The following is a 14076-nucleotide window of genomic DNA, read 5'->3' on the forward strand; positions in this document are numbered from 1 at the left end:
GAATAAAACAGAACTTAAAACTTTTAGGTTGTGCTTTTCTTTTCTCCAGTCAACAGCACTTAGAGTGTGCCTGTCCTTGTTTTGAGCACTCTGCATGAATTGCTTCCTTTCATCTTCTTATCAGCCTTATGAAGTGATGCCTATCAAGATCCCTATTGTACACGTAAAGCTCAGAGAGGTGAAACAACCCGCCTGAAGTAACAAAGCCAGTGCATGGCAGAGCTGGGGTTTGAAATCCTGTCTGTGATCAGAGTCTGAGTTCCTCCATCTAAGCCACAGTACCTCCCACCCCAGTCCATCCCTGCCTCACTACAACCATCTCAGCAGTCTCTGTGTGTGGGTCCTGTGTCTGTGTGTGTCTTCCACGCAGTGAGCTCAGCATTTCATCCTGGATAAAGAGGACACTTAGCAAAGCACTTTCCTTTCTTTATTGGGATTGAGACCAACTGTCTTATGGTAAGAAACCAACCACTCCATATATAAAGCACAGTGGTTAAGGGCAGGGGTTCTGAGACTTAGGGCTTTCGTGGATTAAGAGAATTAATAAAATAAAACTGGGTTCTAACACAGGGCCAGTGACTTTTGATTTCACCATTTAAAAGAACACTATTTATACTACTACTAGAAATAATATCTAACCATTATAGAGAGAGGCTATGATGTACCAAGCACTGTTCTCAGTCTTTACGTGAATTATCTGATTTGATCCTCATAAAGAACCCTATTCCATAGGCACTGTTATCCCCGTTTTATAGACAAAGAAACTAAGAAACGTTAAGTAAATTGTTCCTGGGTCTGTGCTGATAACCATTACAATATAAGCTCACCCTTGATTCATAAAAGACATCTTTGAAGAAAATCAAGCACACAAGGCAGACTCTAACCTCAGAATTTGGGGATAAATAAGTAAAAGCTCAGTGAAGTTGGACAGCTCTGGGTTTGAGTTTGGGGCAACTTATTTAATACTCTCTGTGCCTCTGTTCAGCTGTAATGAAAGCACTGACACCTACCTAATGGGGCTATTGTGAGGAGTAAATAAGCCCTTCCCACGGTGACTGGCACATAATAAGGACCCCCAGTACATACCAGCCGCAGGTTTACTATTCCTCCTGGCACAGCCCTGCGGGCCCATCTGCTGGGAGAAACTGGGTACGGACAGGACAGCTTGGTCCTGCTTTGCAGGTCAGATTGTCGCTGTGACTGACTATCCCCCTCTCTCACTAACATAAGCAGTCAGACATTTGGGCTTTACTTCCCATTGGTTGAAATTGGTGTTGCCTTGGCAGCACGTGTAAACATTCTGGCTGGGAATCCTGGGGAAAAGCTGCCCAGAGACTTTCTGAGGCTTCCCGGACTACTACTGTTCCAGACAAGGATCTGGTCACTCAGGTATCGAGGGTTATTAAGGGTGGGAGGGTACCACAAAAAGGACCTGCAATTGTTCTCCCCATTCATCGCTCAGACCACAAACTTGGCCCTGGCCCTTCACACCCATTTTGCCCATCTGGCCTCTCATTAGGAAGGGAAGGGGAGAAAAAGAACTAAGAGAGGCAGGTTGGAGGGATGCTTTAGACTGGTGCCCACAGATGTGTGAGGGTAACATCTGAACTTTCCTGAGCCCTGCTCCCCCCTTTCCCTCTGCCACTGGAGCACAGGGCACCCTGGGTCCTTGCATAGACAAGGCCCCTACCTCATTTGCTAGGTGTCGAAGGGCACAGATTTGGCTTCCAGTCAATTTGTCAAGAAGCAGTTTGCTGAAAGCCAAGTCGCTGAATGGCCAAGTAGCCAAATGGGCCATTTTCTGAAGGATCACGTTGCTGTATGGTTAACTCACCAAAGCCTGCCGAATTTACCAACTTACCAAAAAACTATTGTCTAACTATAGAGTTTACGGCAAATTGCTTTGGCCAAATTGGCATGGGCCTTGGGCTGGGGAGAGCTAGTTCTCTAGAGCTAAGGGCCTCCAGACACCCTTACCGCCACCCTTCAGGTCCTCCTCACTCTGGGATGGGCAGCCTGAGAAGATTCCACTTTCCTCCAGAGGACGACGCTGTCCACCAGTTGCAGCAACAGGGAACTGAGGCAGAGGCAAACGAGCTTAAAATGCTGACATGAAACCCAAATGAACACGAGTCAGTATTATTCCCAGAATGTTTAAAGGCTGTTCACACCATTTCTGGCCTGACGGCCAGGGGAACTGGGGTTGCTTTGTACAGCACTCACCACACCTTGGGACCCGTGATGTCCAGAAAGGGAACAAAGGGTGACCCTTCTTGAAAGAGGCTCGCAGAAAGAGAGTGAGCACATTCTGGACGGCAGACGGAAATGTGAGATCAGGGCCCCAGGACTCTTTGTGAACCTTGGAGGGAGGAGAGTGGGGTGATTAAGAGCACAGGCTGTGGAGCCGGATGGTCTGGTGTGAGCTTGGCTTCCTCATCTCACATGGTAACAGGAGTCCCTCTCTTTATGACTCAGGGCCCCAGCAGGAAATTGTTGGCATATAGAGAATAGGAGAGGTGGAGAAGTGTTAAGTAAAGGGAATATTTACAAAGGTGTGAGCAGAGGGTAGGGAAAGGAGGGGCTGGTAACAGTGGGGCCATGGGGTTGAGGGGAGAGGAAGGTTACCCTCACCAGACTGACAAGTTGTGAGCAAGCTTCCCCAGGACAGATGGACACCTCCTCCACTCAGCCAGCCACAGGTGACCCTGGAGGCGGAGAACCCCGGTGAATACATGCCCGGAGCTCACTCTTCTCCCTTCAGCCAGAGGGCATGGGAGAGCCCACTGCTGCAGTCCCAGCAGGTCAGCGTTCCAGGGCAGAGAGCGGGGGAGGTGGGGAGAGTGGGCCTGGAAGGGCACAGGGAAGGTCTCCAGCCACGATCTCACAGCGCTGTGCTAAGAGCTAAATGGAACGAGGCCCATTAAACACCCCAAATTGGGAGTTGCTATTTTTACAAAAATAAATAGCTCCCCTGGGAGTGAGCAAGCCACTTTCACGCAGGGCCCACCATGCAGGGATTGCCTACAAGGGATTTATAACTGGCGCTAGAAGTGAGTGACTACTCTGTGAGGAGACTTCAGTATAGCAGGGAAAGAAGGAATCCAAGACTCAAGGGAAAAAGATGGAAAACGTGCAAAGACTTCTAGCTCTGTGATGAACCCTTCACAGCCCTGATGACTCTAATTTCCACAGTCTCAACAAATGCTAAAAGCATTTGGAAAATTTTAGTTATCACTTATAAACATCTTACTAAAATAGGAGCAGACAAATGTTTTCTGAATAAATCTCAAGCCATGAGCCAGCATCATACTTACTGGTGTGACACCAGAAAGCACACACACTGAAGCCCGACGCAAAAGAAGCAGGCTCACCATATCCACTTTCACTTCCATTTTTCTGTGTTACCCAAAGCTAACACATATATCGTAGAAAAAGAGATAAAAAATGATAGTTTCCGGCGGATAATTGTATACCTGGAAAATCCAAGAGAGAAAAACCTGAAAAACGAACCTCTCCTATACTGTACTGCCTCTAATCATTTTGATATACTTTTTTAAAGAGTCGCGTGCCCTCAGTGGCCTAAAGCAGGGGTTGAAGTTCTAAGAAAGACTCAACAAGAAATCAATATTGTTAGAACTCTAAGGAAGTTAGGAATCATTCGGCTATGTCTTGCTGAAGTTCTTCATGGTTATGAGAATTGGCAAATCCTTGGTGTTCGGGAATATGGACCTCAACACCGTTTCCTGTGTCTTATGATTCTTCAAGAGATAGTCTGTACTTAGACGAGAGTGTACACACATGTGCGCGCGCACACACACACACACACACACACACGCAAAAAGTAACTTTTTGAGTTTTTTTTCCAAGCCAAAAGAAAATGAATGTGACTAAAAATGTCAAATTTCAGAAGGAAGTAGATGTGGATAAAGGTCCCTACAAGCCAGATGATGGATACAGAAGACACTCAAAATGTAACTGAACTAGCTCTAGCTTTAGCCAAGAATGCCATCGCTGCTGCTGTCAAGTCCATGGAAGGTAGTAATCCTGTTGGGGTGCGTAAAGGATGGTCTCATTATGTAACAGCACACTAGGAAGCAACTAATAAACTCATACCTTGTTTGCAGAAGCCGAAAACCCCATCAAAAATATCAACTGGATCACACAGGGTGAATTCACAGAAGAAAGGGGCCGTAAACAAATTGAAGATTTCATTTCGGTAAGTCCATTGACCACTCCAGCTCAGCACACAAAGGGGAAGAACAATTAAAAGGCTCCTGTTTGGGCTTCCCTGGTGGCGCAGTGGTTGAGAGTCCGCCTGCCGATGCAGGGGACACAGGTTCGTGCCCCAGTCCGGGAAGATCCCACATACCGCGGAGCGGCTGGGCCCGTGAGCCATGGCCGCTGAGCCTGCGCGTCCGGAGCCTGTGCTCCGCAACGGGAGAGACCACAACAGTGAGAGGCCCTCGTACCGCAAAAAAAAAAAAAAAAAAAAAAAAAAGGCTCCTGTTTGATGCAAAGTGGAAGTCCTTCTAGGAAGCCTAAGCAATGATATCACAGGCGACCTGAATAAATAAAAACTGTCCTCAACTGGGTTGCAAAGTCAAGATGGGATAGTCTTTGAAGGTGAAAAGCCAATTGTATTTTCCAGTGTTTGTGTCTTCCTCACCGTACACTTCCCTAGGAAAATCGGATATTCTCAGCTAAGCAATTTCCCCATGCTGCTGCTCTAAATGGGGGCCTAGTGGCCTAAGGAGGGAGATGCCCCTCTAAAATAGGGGTTCTCCAGCCCCAGCTTTAGAGTTCTCATATTAACAGAGGGGATGCACACAGATCACGAGTCTTTTTGATTTAGCTTTGGAATGTATTCACTGTACAGTCAGATGCACATGCTCATGAATTTCTTTTCTTTTTCCTCCTGGTCCTGGCTCTGACCTATTTGTGTGGCTTATCCCAGCAGCTCTGGGGAGAAGGCCCTGGGTGGCTTTGCATAAATGGCGGGGTGGATGAAGAAGAATGGCCTGAAATCCCCACTCACTGTATTTCCTTAGGAGAGAAACCAGTTGAAATTGGTGGAGGCAAACTCCCCCAGCCTGGGAGAAGTCTCCAGCTGTCTCTGTTCCTCTGATCAGCCCATCCAAGCCTTCCACCCTAAGGGCACTTTCCCAGGCCCAGGAAGGCTTGGTCAGGTGGGAAGGAGGAAAAAGGTCAGGGGTTCCTGGCTCCACACCCTCCATCCGTGATTGCGGCACGGCTCGCCATTGCCATTGCAAGGGGTATCAAGAGCACAGTGAAGAGAAACGGTGCAAAGAACTAGTTACTCTTGGGCCTTCCTGCTCTGGAGCACATCTCCCATTTGGGTTGGGGCAAAAGTTCCTGCCTGCTGCACCCAAAGTCTGTGAATCAGACTGAAATTGGACACAGAACAAGCAGGAAAATGTTCCCCTGCAGATTCTACTGGTTCTGAGTAAAAGGCAAAGGTCAGTCCGGACAGTGGCCTATAGGGCCCGACATAATCTGAGTCTCCATCCCCACTTCCTCCCAACTGACTGCTCAGACTCCATCACCCACCACCTTCTCCCCATTCACCTTCCTCACTCCAGCCATACTTGCCTCCTTGCTGTTCAACTGCCAGGCATGCTCCCAACTCAGGGCCTTTGCACTTGCTGTTCCCTCTGCTGGAACCCTCTTGCCTGAGATCTACTCTCATGGTTTGCACTTTCCCTCTCTTCAGGTCTTTGTTAGGACGCCTTTTGCTCACTGAGGCATTTCCCGGCCACCTCATCTAAAATTGCACCCATCTCTCCTCTTTTTTCTTCCACTAGCACTTACCTCTACCTATGATATTAGATTTTATTTACGCTATTGCCTTTTTTCCATCACCAGACCACATGATCCATGAGGGCAGAGACTTTTGTTCATTGCTCTGTCCCCAGGCCTTAGAAAGGTCAGGTACATAGAGGATGTTCTATAAATATGTGTTGAATACATGAACAGATTTATTCTCTCCATACCATTATTCTTCACAGATGAAAAGCTATCACAGATGAAAAGCTAAGTCAAGGGCTGTTGTGAGGACACAGAAAATTAGAAAGTAGAAGGTGATGGAAAAGGTAAAAGCTCTATATAACTCCTGACATAAAATCACCCTGTTCCCAGCCCCACTAATGCAGCAAGCCCTAGAAGTGAAGTCTATCATCTAAGTGCTAGGCATTTCTGATGGAGAACTTTCTCAAGCCTATTGCAGATTTCCCAGAGTCCACCATACACCAGGGGACAGCAAATTAGGAGTTACCATTTCCTGAGTGAGCACTGCTATGTGCCAAGCACCACTAAGCACTTCACATGCATTATCTCATTTAATCCTCACAACAAATCTGTGTATAGGTACCTCAGCGTACCCATTTTACAGATGACGAATCTTGAGGCTCAGAGAGGTTGGGCAATTTGTTCAAAGTCTTTCTTTCTTTCTTTTTTTTTTTTTTGCGGTACGCGGGCCTCTCACTGCTGTGGCCTCTCCCGTTGCGGAGCCCAGGCTCCGGACGCACAGGCTCAGCGGCCATGGCTCACGGGCCCTGCCGCTCCGCAGCATGTGGGATCTTCCCGGACCGGGGCACGAACCCGTGTCCCCTGCATTGGCAGGTGGACTCTTAACCACTGCACCACCAGGGAAGCCCCAAAGTCTTTCTGATTAACCAGCAAAATGAAGTTTTGATCATAGGTCTGTCTGATATACTTCTTCCACCTTAACAGGAAAAGTACTTTTTGATGACAGAAATAATGCAGTTTACTATCAATGAAAAATGCAAATTCAAAAGATCTTAAGGCATTGCAATGTGAAAGGGGGCACGGGTTCAATCCCTTGGGAACTAAGATCCCGCATGCCATGCGGTGCGCCCCCCCCCAAAAAAGAATGATTAAATCTGGTATCACAAGGCTTGTGTGTTTGTGGGGAGGGAACCGGTGCACTTATACATTGCCAGTGGGCATAATAATTGGTTAATTTTCTTCAGGAATGCAATCTTGCAACAAGAATATACAAATAAGTTCTTAATATAAGAAAAACTGGAAAATCCCCCATGCCTATCACCATACTTAAAATATTTTTACAATAAGACATCATTATTAAAAAAAAAACTCTGAGCAAAAAGACACAAAGTAGAAAATGAAAGTTCCCAGATCTACTCCCTCAAATGTCACTTATCATCGATAACAGTTTTGTGCATATACTTCCAGGTGCCTGTTGATTTTGAGTGTCCAGTAATATGTAATTGGCTAAGCCATCCATGGTAGAGTAGCACAATGAGATACTGCTTCCTGGAAGTGAGTATATGAAGCAATGTTATGTAAAAATGATAAAACATGGGATAACACACACTCACTGCACAGAGATAAAAATGGGAAGAGAGTGGCCTGATGGAGATAGCTGAATTTACTGCGTCTAAGGCTGCTTTAGAAAATCCTAGAACTGAGACATCTGATGGGGTGGAGAGAGCACTGCTCGGGAGCCCTCCGAGCTGGCTGCTCGGGAGCCTGGGTCCCAGCTGTTGTGTGGGATTGTCCCTTCCTATTTCTAGGCCCCAGGATCCTCATCTGCAAAGTGAGGGGCCTTGTTAGATGATCTTTAGGGACCACTCCAATGCTACAAAGTCTGTGATTGTGTGACAGATTAAACATTAGCCTGAAAAAGTATATCAAGTAACACAGAAAGGTTGGGGGAAAAAAGACATGCTCCAACGGGCCTCATGGGGTTGGCTGTCAGACTCCTTCAATGAAAGGGAAAATGATCTATGTAAGAAGACACAGAACTGATCTCAAGGAATCTAGAGTCTGGTGCTCCTCTCTGGCTAACTGAACAGCCAATTGGGTATAAGTTTGAAATAAAGTTAGCTGAGGCAGAAGGCCAGCCTACATTTTTTTTTTTTTAAAGGAAGGCCTAAAGTCTTTTTACCATCTCCTCCCAAACTCTCTCTCTACATCAGTGGGATTGTTAGACAATCCTACTTCCTTCCTTCTGTGGACCTGCATCTTAATTCAAGATCTTTTTTAGGAAGCTTTCTGTGCCCCAATAGCCAGTGCAACGGTGTTCTGTTGGACTTGTTGAACACCTCTCGCATTCAAGGCCTGGTGCTCAGACTCAAGGCTACATCATGCCTTGTGCAGACCCTAGGTGTTAGTAAGATCTGTGCTTTGGAGGGGGAAGCTTCTCCAAGGGATCTGAGGGATCTGAATGATCCCTTGCCTGATCTATTCCTTTTCTGACCTTATTTTACCTACCACCTAGGGCTCTAATGAATTGAGTCTGACTTTCCAAAACAGCTTGTGAAATCAGCCCCCTTACTTTCTAGTCACACCTTTAGGTCTTCTGGAGTACAGTGAGCAGAACACGTGTTCTAAGCATTTTGTAATCTCAAGCGATGTCTGCACTATTCACTTATCTGACGTTTTAGCTCCACCTTTTCTCTCCCCTACCTGTGGAGATAAGCGGGGGTTGACTGTAGTTTGAATCCCAGTCAAAAGTGTTAGAAATGGATCCAGAAGCAGGGCTGTAACCCCTACTGTTATGCGCTGCCTTCGTCTAGACAGCTTGAACACAAGTCTGCTTTTCTTCCTTTGTGTGCTTTTTATTTTTTCCTATGAAACAGAACTGGAAGTATCAAGGCCGCTGGGTGCACTACACAGAGTTTTTAAAGAGGGAAGATGTGTTTCACAGCTTCCACTACATCTACTGTGTACACTGGAGCGTCCCAACTGCTCGGAGACCCATAGCACGAACCACTGCCAGTGTCTACTTCACCATCAAGATCAACACAAACAAACCTCCGGTAAGCGCTTTCCTTTTCTGCCCTGTTCCCTTCGGTGAGGCTTCGACGAGAATAGAGACTTCTCTTGTCAAGGCCATTGATGGGCCCCTTCTTTGTGAAACAGAACAGTCATATTTCTGTCTTCATCTCGCTTGGCCCATCTGCAGCACTTGCCATAGCTGATCACTCCCTCCTCCGTGAAATATTCCATTTGGCTTCTAGAACAACATTCTCTCCTGGTTTTCCTCCTGCCTCACTGACCATTCGTTCTCTACTGGTCTACTGGCCTCTCCTCCTCTCACCAACCTCTTCATGTTGGAATGTCCCAAAACTCAGGCCTTGGATCTTTTCTCTAGCCTAACCTACTTGATGATCTTATCCAGTCTCCTGGCTTTAAATGCCACCTCTACCTTATGATTCCCAAATTCCTATCTCCAGCCCAGATTTCTGCCACTTGGATGTTTAATAAACATCTCACTTATTGTATCCGAAACTGAACTGATTTGCCTTTCCAAGTCCGACCTACCTGCGCCTTTCTCATCTCAGCTGATGGCCAAAATCCTGGGGGTCATCCTTGACTCTTCTTTTTCACTCACATCCATTAGGAAATCCTGTTGGTCCTACCTTCAAAAATAGGCCCTGACGGGACTCCCCTGGTGGCGCAGTGGTTAAGAATCTGCCTGCCAATGCAGGGGACACGGGTTCGAGCCCTGGTCTGGGAAGATCCCACGTGCCGCAGAGCAACTAAGCCCGTGCACCACAACTACTGAGCCTGTGCTCTAGAGCCCGCGAGCCACAACTACTGAGCCCACGTGCCACAAGTACTGAAGCCTGCGCACCTAGAGCGCATGCTCCACAACAAGAGAAGCTACCGCCATGAGAAGCCCGCGCACTGCAACTAAGAGTAGACCCCGCTCGCTGCAACTAGAGAAAGCCACGCATAGCAATGAAGACCCAACGCAGCCAAAAAACAATTTAAAAAAAAAGGCCCTGAATCCAAGCGTTTCTTCTCACTCCACCTCTACCACCCTGGGCCAAGACACCATCATCTCTCACCAAGGTTATTTCAACAGGCTTCTAACTAGTCTCTCTGCTTCCACCCTTACCCACATCCTGTCTCTTTTCAGCCAGCCGGAGTGAGCCTTGGAAAAATGAAGTTATGTCACGCGTCTGTTTTGAACATTCCAACATGCTTTTCAAACTTCAAAGTGCATGTGAATTACTCAGGGGTCTTGTTAAAAGGAAGATTCTGATTCAGCAGGTCTGGGGCTCAAACTTCTGCATTACAAAGAAGCTCCCAGGTGATGCTGATGCTGCAGGTCCACAGACCATACTTTGAGTAATGAGGGCCTACAGGCCTTGTGTGATCTGGTTCTTTGTTATTTCGACTTTCCCGTTACTCCTTCCCCCTCACTTACTCTGCTCCAGCCACTCTGATCTTGCCACTCCTTAAATAAGCCAGGTATTGTCCCTCCTCAGGGCTTCTGCGCTTGCTGTTCCCTTTGACTGGAACCCTCTCCCCTAGGTACGTGCACAGCCTGCTGGCTCACCTCCTCCACTGCACTTTCTACCCCACCCCCATGATTTTGCTTTTCCTCCATAGCACTTTATCACCTTCTGATCTTCTATGTAACTTCTTATCTTGTTATACCCTGCTCCCCCACCAGAATGTAAGCTTCAGGAAGGCAGGGATTTCTGTCTTGCTGTAAAACAAAGCCTGGTAAATAGCAGGCACTCAATAAATACTTGAAGGAATGACTGCTTGTAGCCACTAGGTCGACCGTGAATATGAAATATGTTGATAGCTGGTGTGAAAGGAGTCCAAATAACATGTATGAATCCAAGGCTAGGGTCCTTAGAACAGGGTTGGTACCAAGCATAATGCCTGGAATACAGCAGACATAAAAATGTTATTTCCCCTCTGCTTTCATCCTTTCAAAGTTATTTGAGGCTCTACCTGACTCTAAGGCTTTATATATGACCACACAGTGAGCCAACTATGTCCTATATTCATCCTATCCTAGTACAAACTTACCTAGTTGGAGAGTTTGGAACCTGGAGTGATCTAGAGGTAAAATCTGTGAGTTCTCACTTCTCCTGGTCATATATCCCGCCATCAGCTGTCTTGCTAACTGGCAAGCTCTAAGATCGGAAAGTGAGGCTGCTGGAGGTGAATGAGACCATGACAAGAGACCATACAGAGAGAGGGCTTGGGAGCCTGGCTCTCGCTCAGAATTCCGAGTATAATTTTGGAGGGGACACTGGATGGGGACCACTGAGACGGCATTACAACCTAGATTTTTATGCTGCTTTTAAAATGTTTTTGAACCATGTCCATCTATATGGTTTCATTCTTAGGCCATCCTTACGAGGTAAGTTGGTACTGTTGGTTGAGTGAAACTGGAGCACATAAAGAAGGCACATGACTTCCTCATGCTCTTAGTAATGAGAGCACAGCCTCTCTTGACTTGTTTTCAATTTTGTGGATACTCTTATTTGTTGCCAAAAAGATCTTTTGGGGAACACAGGTTTGGAGTGAAAAAGAACTACTACCTACAGACCTCCAACTCACAGGGAAAATGAATTCTAGAAATTGAGGAGTCTACTTATGGACACTTGTAGCAATGGAAAGAATCATGAGTTGCTGTGACCGGTCTTGGCTGACAGGTGTCTTTTTCTCTTAGGATACACCCATTGATGTCTCTTACGTCTTTGAGAGCCATTCATTGGTCCACAGGTAATGAACATTTTAGAGACTTACTTTAAAAGGGTGGTGGGAAAACTCATCACACTCCAGAAGCCCAGCAGGCCCACAGCCACAGGTAATTTACGTAATGGTCACTTGTCTTCTTTGGACCACCTACTCCATTAAGATGGGCTGAAAGTAGGAGTCTGCCTTTGTTCTAGAAAATTGTTTTTATTTTTAGTGTCTCGTTTTTCAGTGATTATAAATGTGAGGATTAGTTGCTGGAGTAGGGTGGGGCCAAGGTAGGTCATGTCTACTGTTTCTATGTGAAACTTCACAGTCACATGGAACGAACTCACATATAATAATTCCTTTTATTTGTACAGCTCTCTCTTAAAGAATCTTTACATATAAACTCATTAAGCCTTTTATTGAATGGGCCTAAGGAACAGAGACGACCTTTGCCCCCCACCCACAAAAGGCATTTTGCTCACTAGAAATGTAACAGAGTAAACAGGTAATCAATCCCTGGCTCAATGTTTTGTTTCATTTTAAAAGCTTCTGTTGTGTTTGTTTTTCTTCCTCTGCAGACCAGGAATGACTCACTTTCAAGAGAAATGCCTGAGGGACATTATTGAGGCCAAATATATTTTAATGAATTCAAATATCTTCCAATTCAACAGTGTCAGAATCTTCCAGAATATTTTAGGAATAGATTGCTCATCGGAGTGTGTTAAAAATACAATACTGTACATCAAACCACAGAATAGTATTGAATAATAAACTTGTGGCACACAATCCAGCTGCATTGGTTTTCTTTGTATTCATTCATTTTCCAGTTGGCAACTTCCATCACATTAGCAGAGTAACCAGTTAAGTTGTCTTCTATTTTCTAAAAGGTTTTTCCCATCACTATCTGCATCACTGTCTTACAGGTACAAAAGTTGAGTTTAGGGAGTTGCTAAAATTCACCTGTCAGACCAAACTGAGATTGGTCCTTGGCTGCCTGTTCCCCCATTTGAGCCTAAGTCTCTAGCCTGGACACACCTCTTTCATGGGCACAACTAGGGAACAGAAAAATGGTAACAGTTCTACAGCTCATAATATAACCAGTCTGAAGAGTTTCCCTACTCACAGACCCCTTTATTTACTGCAAGTTAAGCCTCACTGTTAAATAATACATTCTGAAACTATGAAACTGGGTGTGCTGCCTGACACAACACAGCATCACAACTGTGATGGCACCAGGGTGGCTTGAGGATTGGGTGCAATGAAACAGGGAAGGTTCAATCGCCACCCTTACTATTTCTTGTCTTCTTCCCATCCTCACACCAGATCATTCCTACCATTCCTGTGAGGTTGTCTCGCCTGGCTGCAAGGTTTTAAAACACCAAAGACAAAATTATGAGTGATTACTTACAGGTACATCAGAATATGTATTTATGTACACAAGCACTGGAAGGGAACAAAGAATACTAAAGACAATTGATGGGGTAGGACTGTGGGTACTTTTTCTTTCTTCTTCTTTTTTAACTGCTGCATTTGTGCAATAAATTAAAAAGGAGGGAAAATCTCATCAGAGCAACAGGTGAGGGGGGGGAACTAGGTAAGTCTCCTTGGAGAACAAAAAATATATTTCAAATACAATAGCCCTCCCGTTTGACTTATGGCTCAGGTGACTAAAACACAGTTTGCAGCAGTAACTCTAATAGGCTGAAAAAAAAATACTTTTAGCCCTTTTATTCTTCCCTCCTCTTTCCCAAAGAACATGCTACTGAAGCTATTCTTTGGCAGATCTTTCCTGAAAAAACCTTGATAAAAGATATGATAAAGTTCTGAAATAAATTAATATATTTTCTTTCATTTATTCAACAAGCATTTGTTGAGTATCTACTCTGTGGAGGAGACAGGAGAATCCAATGAAAATCCACAATATTCATATATCACAAAATTGTTGCATTTAAACTACCTTGCCTACTGAATGAAAATCAGAGAACAAACCCATTCAGTCTCTAGGAACCAGTAACAAAAAGTAATGTTCTTAGAGAACAAAATTTTTATTTAAAAAAATTTTTTTGGCCACCTGCGCAGCTTGTGGGGTCTTAGTTCCCCAACCAGGGATTGAACCCGGGCCCTAGGCAGTGAAAAACGCCGAGTCCTAACCACTGGACCACCAGGGAATTCCTAAGAAATTTTTTTTTTTGCGGTATGCAGGCCTCTCACTGTTGTGGCCTCTCCCATTGTGGAGCACAGGCTCTGGACGCGCAGGCTCAGCAGCCATGGCTCACGGGCCCAGACGCTCCGCAGCATGTGGGATCTTCCTGGACTGGGGCACCAACCCGTGTCCCCTGCATCGGCAGGCGGACTCTCAACCACTGCGCCACCAGGGAAGCCCTGGGTCTTCTTTTTGTATCCATTCAGCCAATCTGTGTGTTTTGGTGGGAGCATTTAGTCCATTTACATTTAAGGTAATTATTGATATGTATGTTCCTATTCCCATTTTCTTAAGTGTTTTGGGTTCGTTATTGTAGGTCTTTTCCTTCTCTTGTGTTTCCTGCCTAGAGAAGTTCCTTTAGCATTTGTTGTAAA

General features: G+C 45.6%; 1 protein-coding gene across 1 annotated transcript; it reads left to right on the plus strand.

Annotated features, from left to right (window-relative positions):
• The first annotated feature begins 3944 nt into the window (after positions 1 to 3944).
• AKAP14 (A-kinase anchoring protein 14) lies at positions 3945 to 12306 on the plus strand. The gene is made up of 5 exons (XM_032618968.1): positions 3945 to 4035; positions 4125 to 4216; positions 8643 to 8822; positions 11486 to 11538; positions 12078 to 12306. Exons 1-5 carry the CDS (start codon positions 3945 to 3947, stop codon positions 12265 to 12267), a joined length of 606 nt encoding a protein of 201 aa, XP_032474859.1. The 3' UTR covers positions 12268 to 12306.
• Positions 12307 to 14076: the final 1770 nt, after the last annotated feature.

Source organism: Phocoena sinus, chromosome X (genome assembly GCF_008692025.1).
Source record: "Phocoena sinus isolate mPhoSin1 chromosome X, mPhoSin1.pri, whole genome shotgun sequence".
In the NCBI taxonomy this organism is placed as follows: domain Eukaryota; kingdom Metazoa; phylum Chordata; class Mammalia; order Artiodactyla; family Phocoenidae; genus Phocoena; species Phocoena sinus.

Coding starts and splice junctions, on each gene's coding strand:
- AKAP14 (XM_032618968.1), top strand. CDS start 3,945: ATGATGGATACAGAAGACACTCAAAATGTAACTGAACTAGCTCTAGCT. Junction 4,217..8,642: donor AAATTGAAGATTTCATTTCG/GTAAGTCCATTG, acceptor CCTATGAAACAG/AACTGGAAGTATCAAGGCCG. Junction 8,823..11,485: donor TCAACACAAACAAACCTCCG/GTAAGCGCTTTC, acceptor TTTTTCTCTTAG/GATACACCCATTGATGTCTC.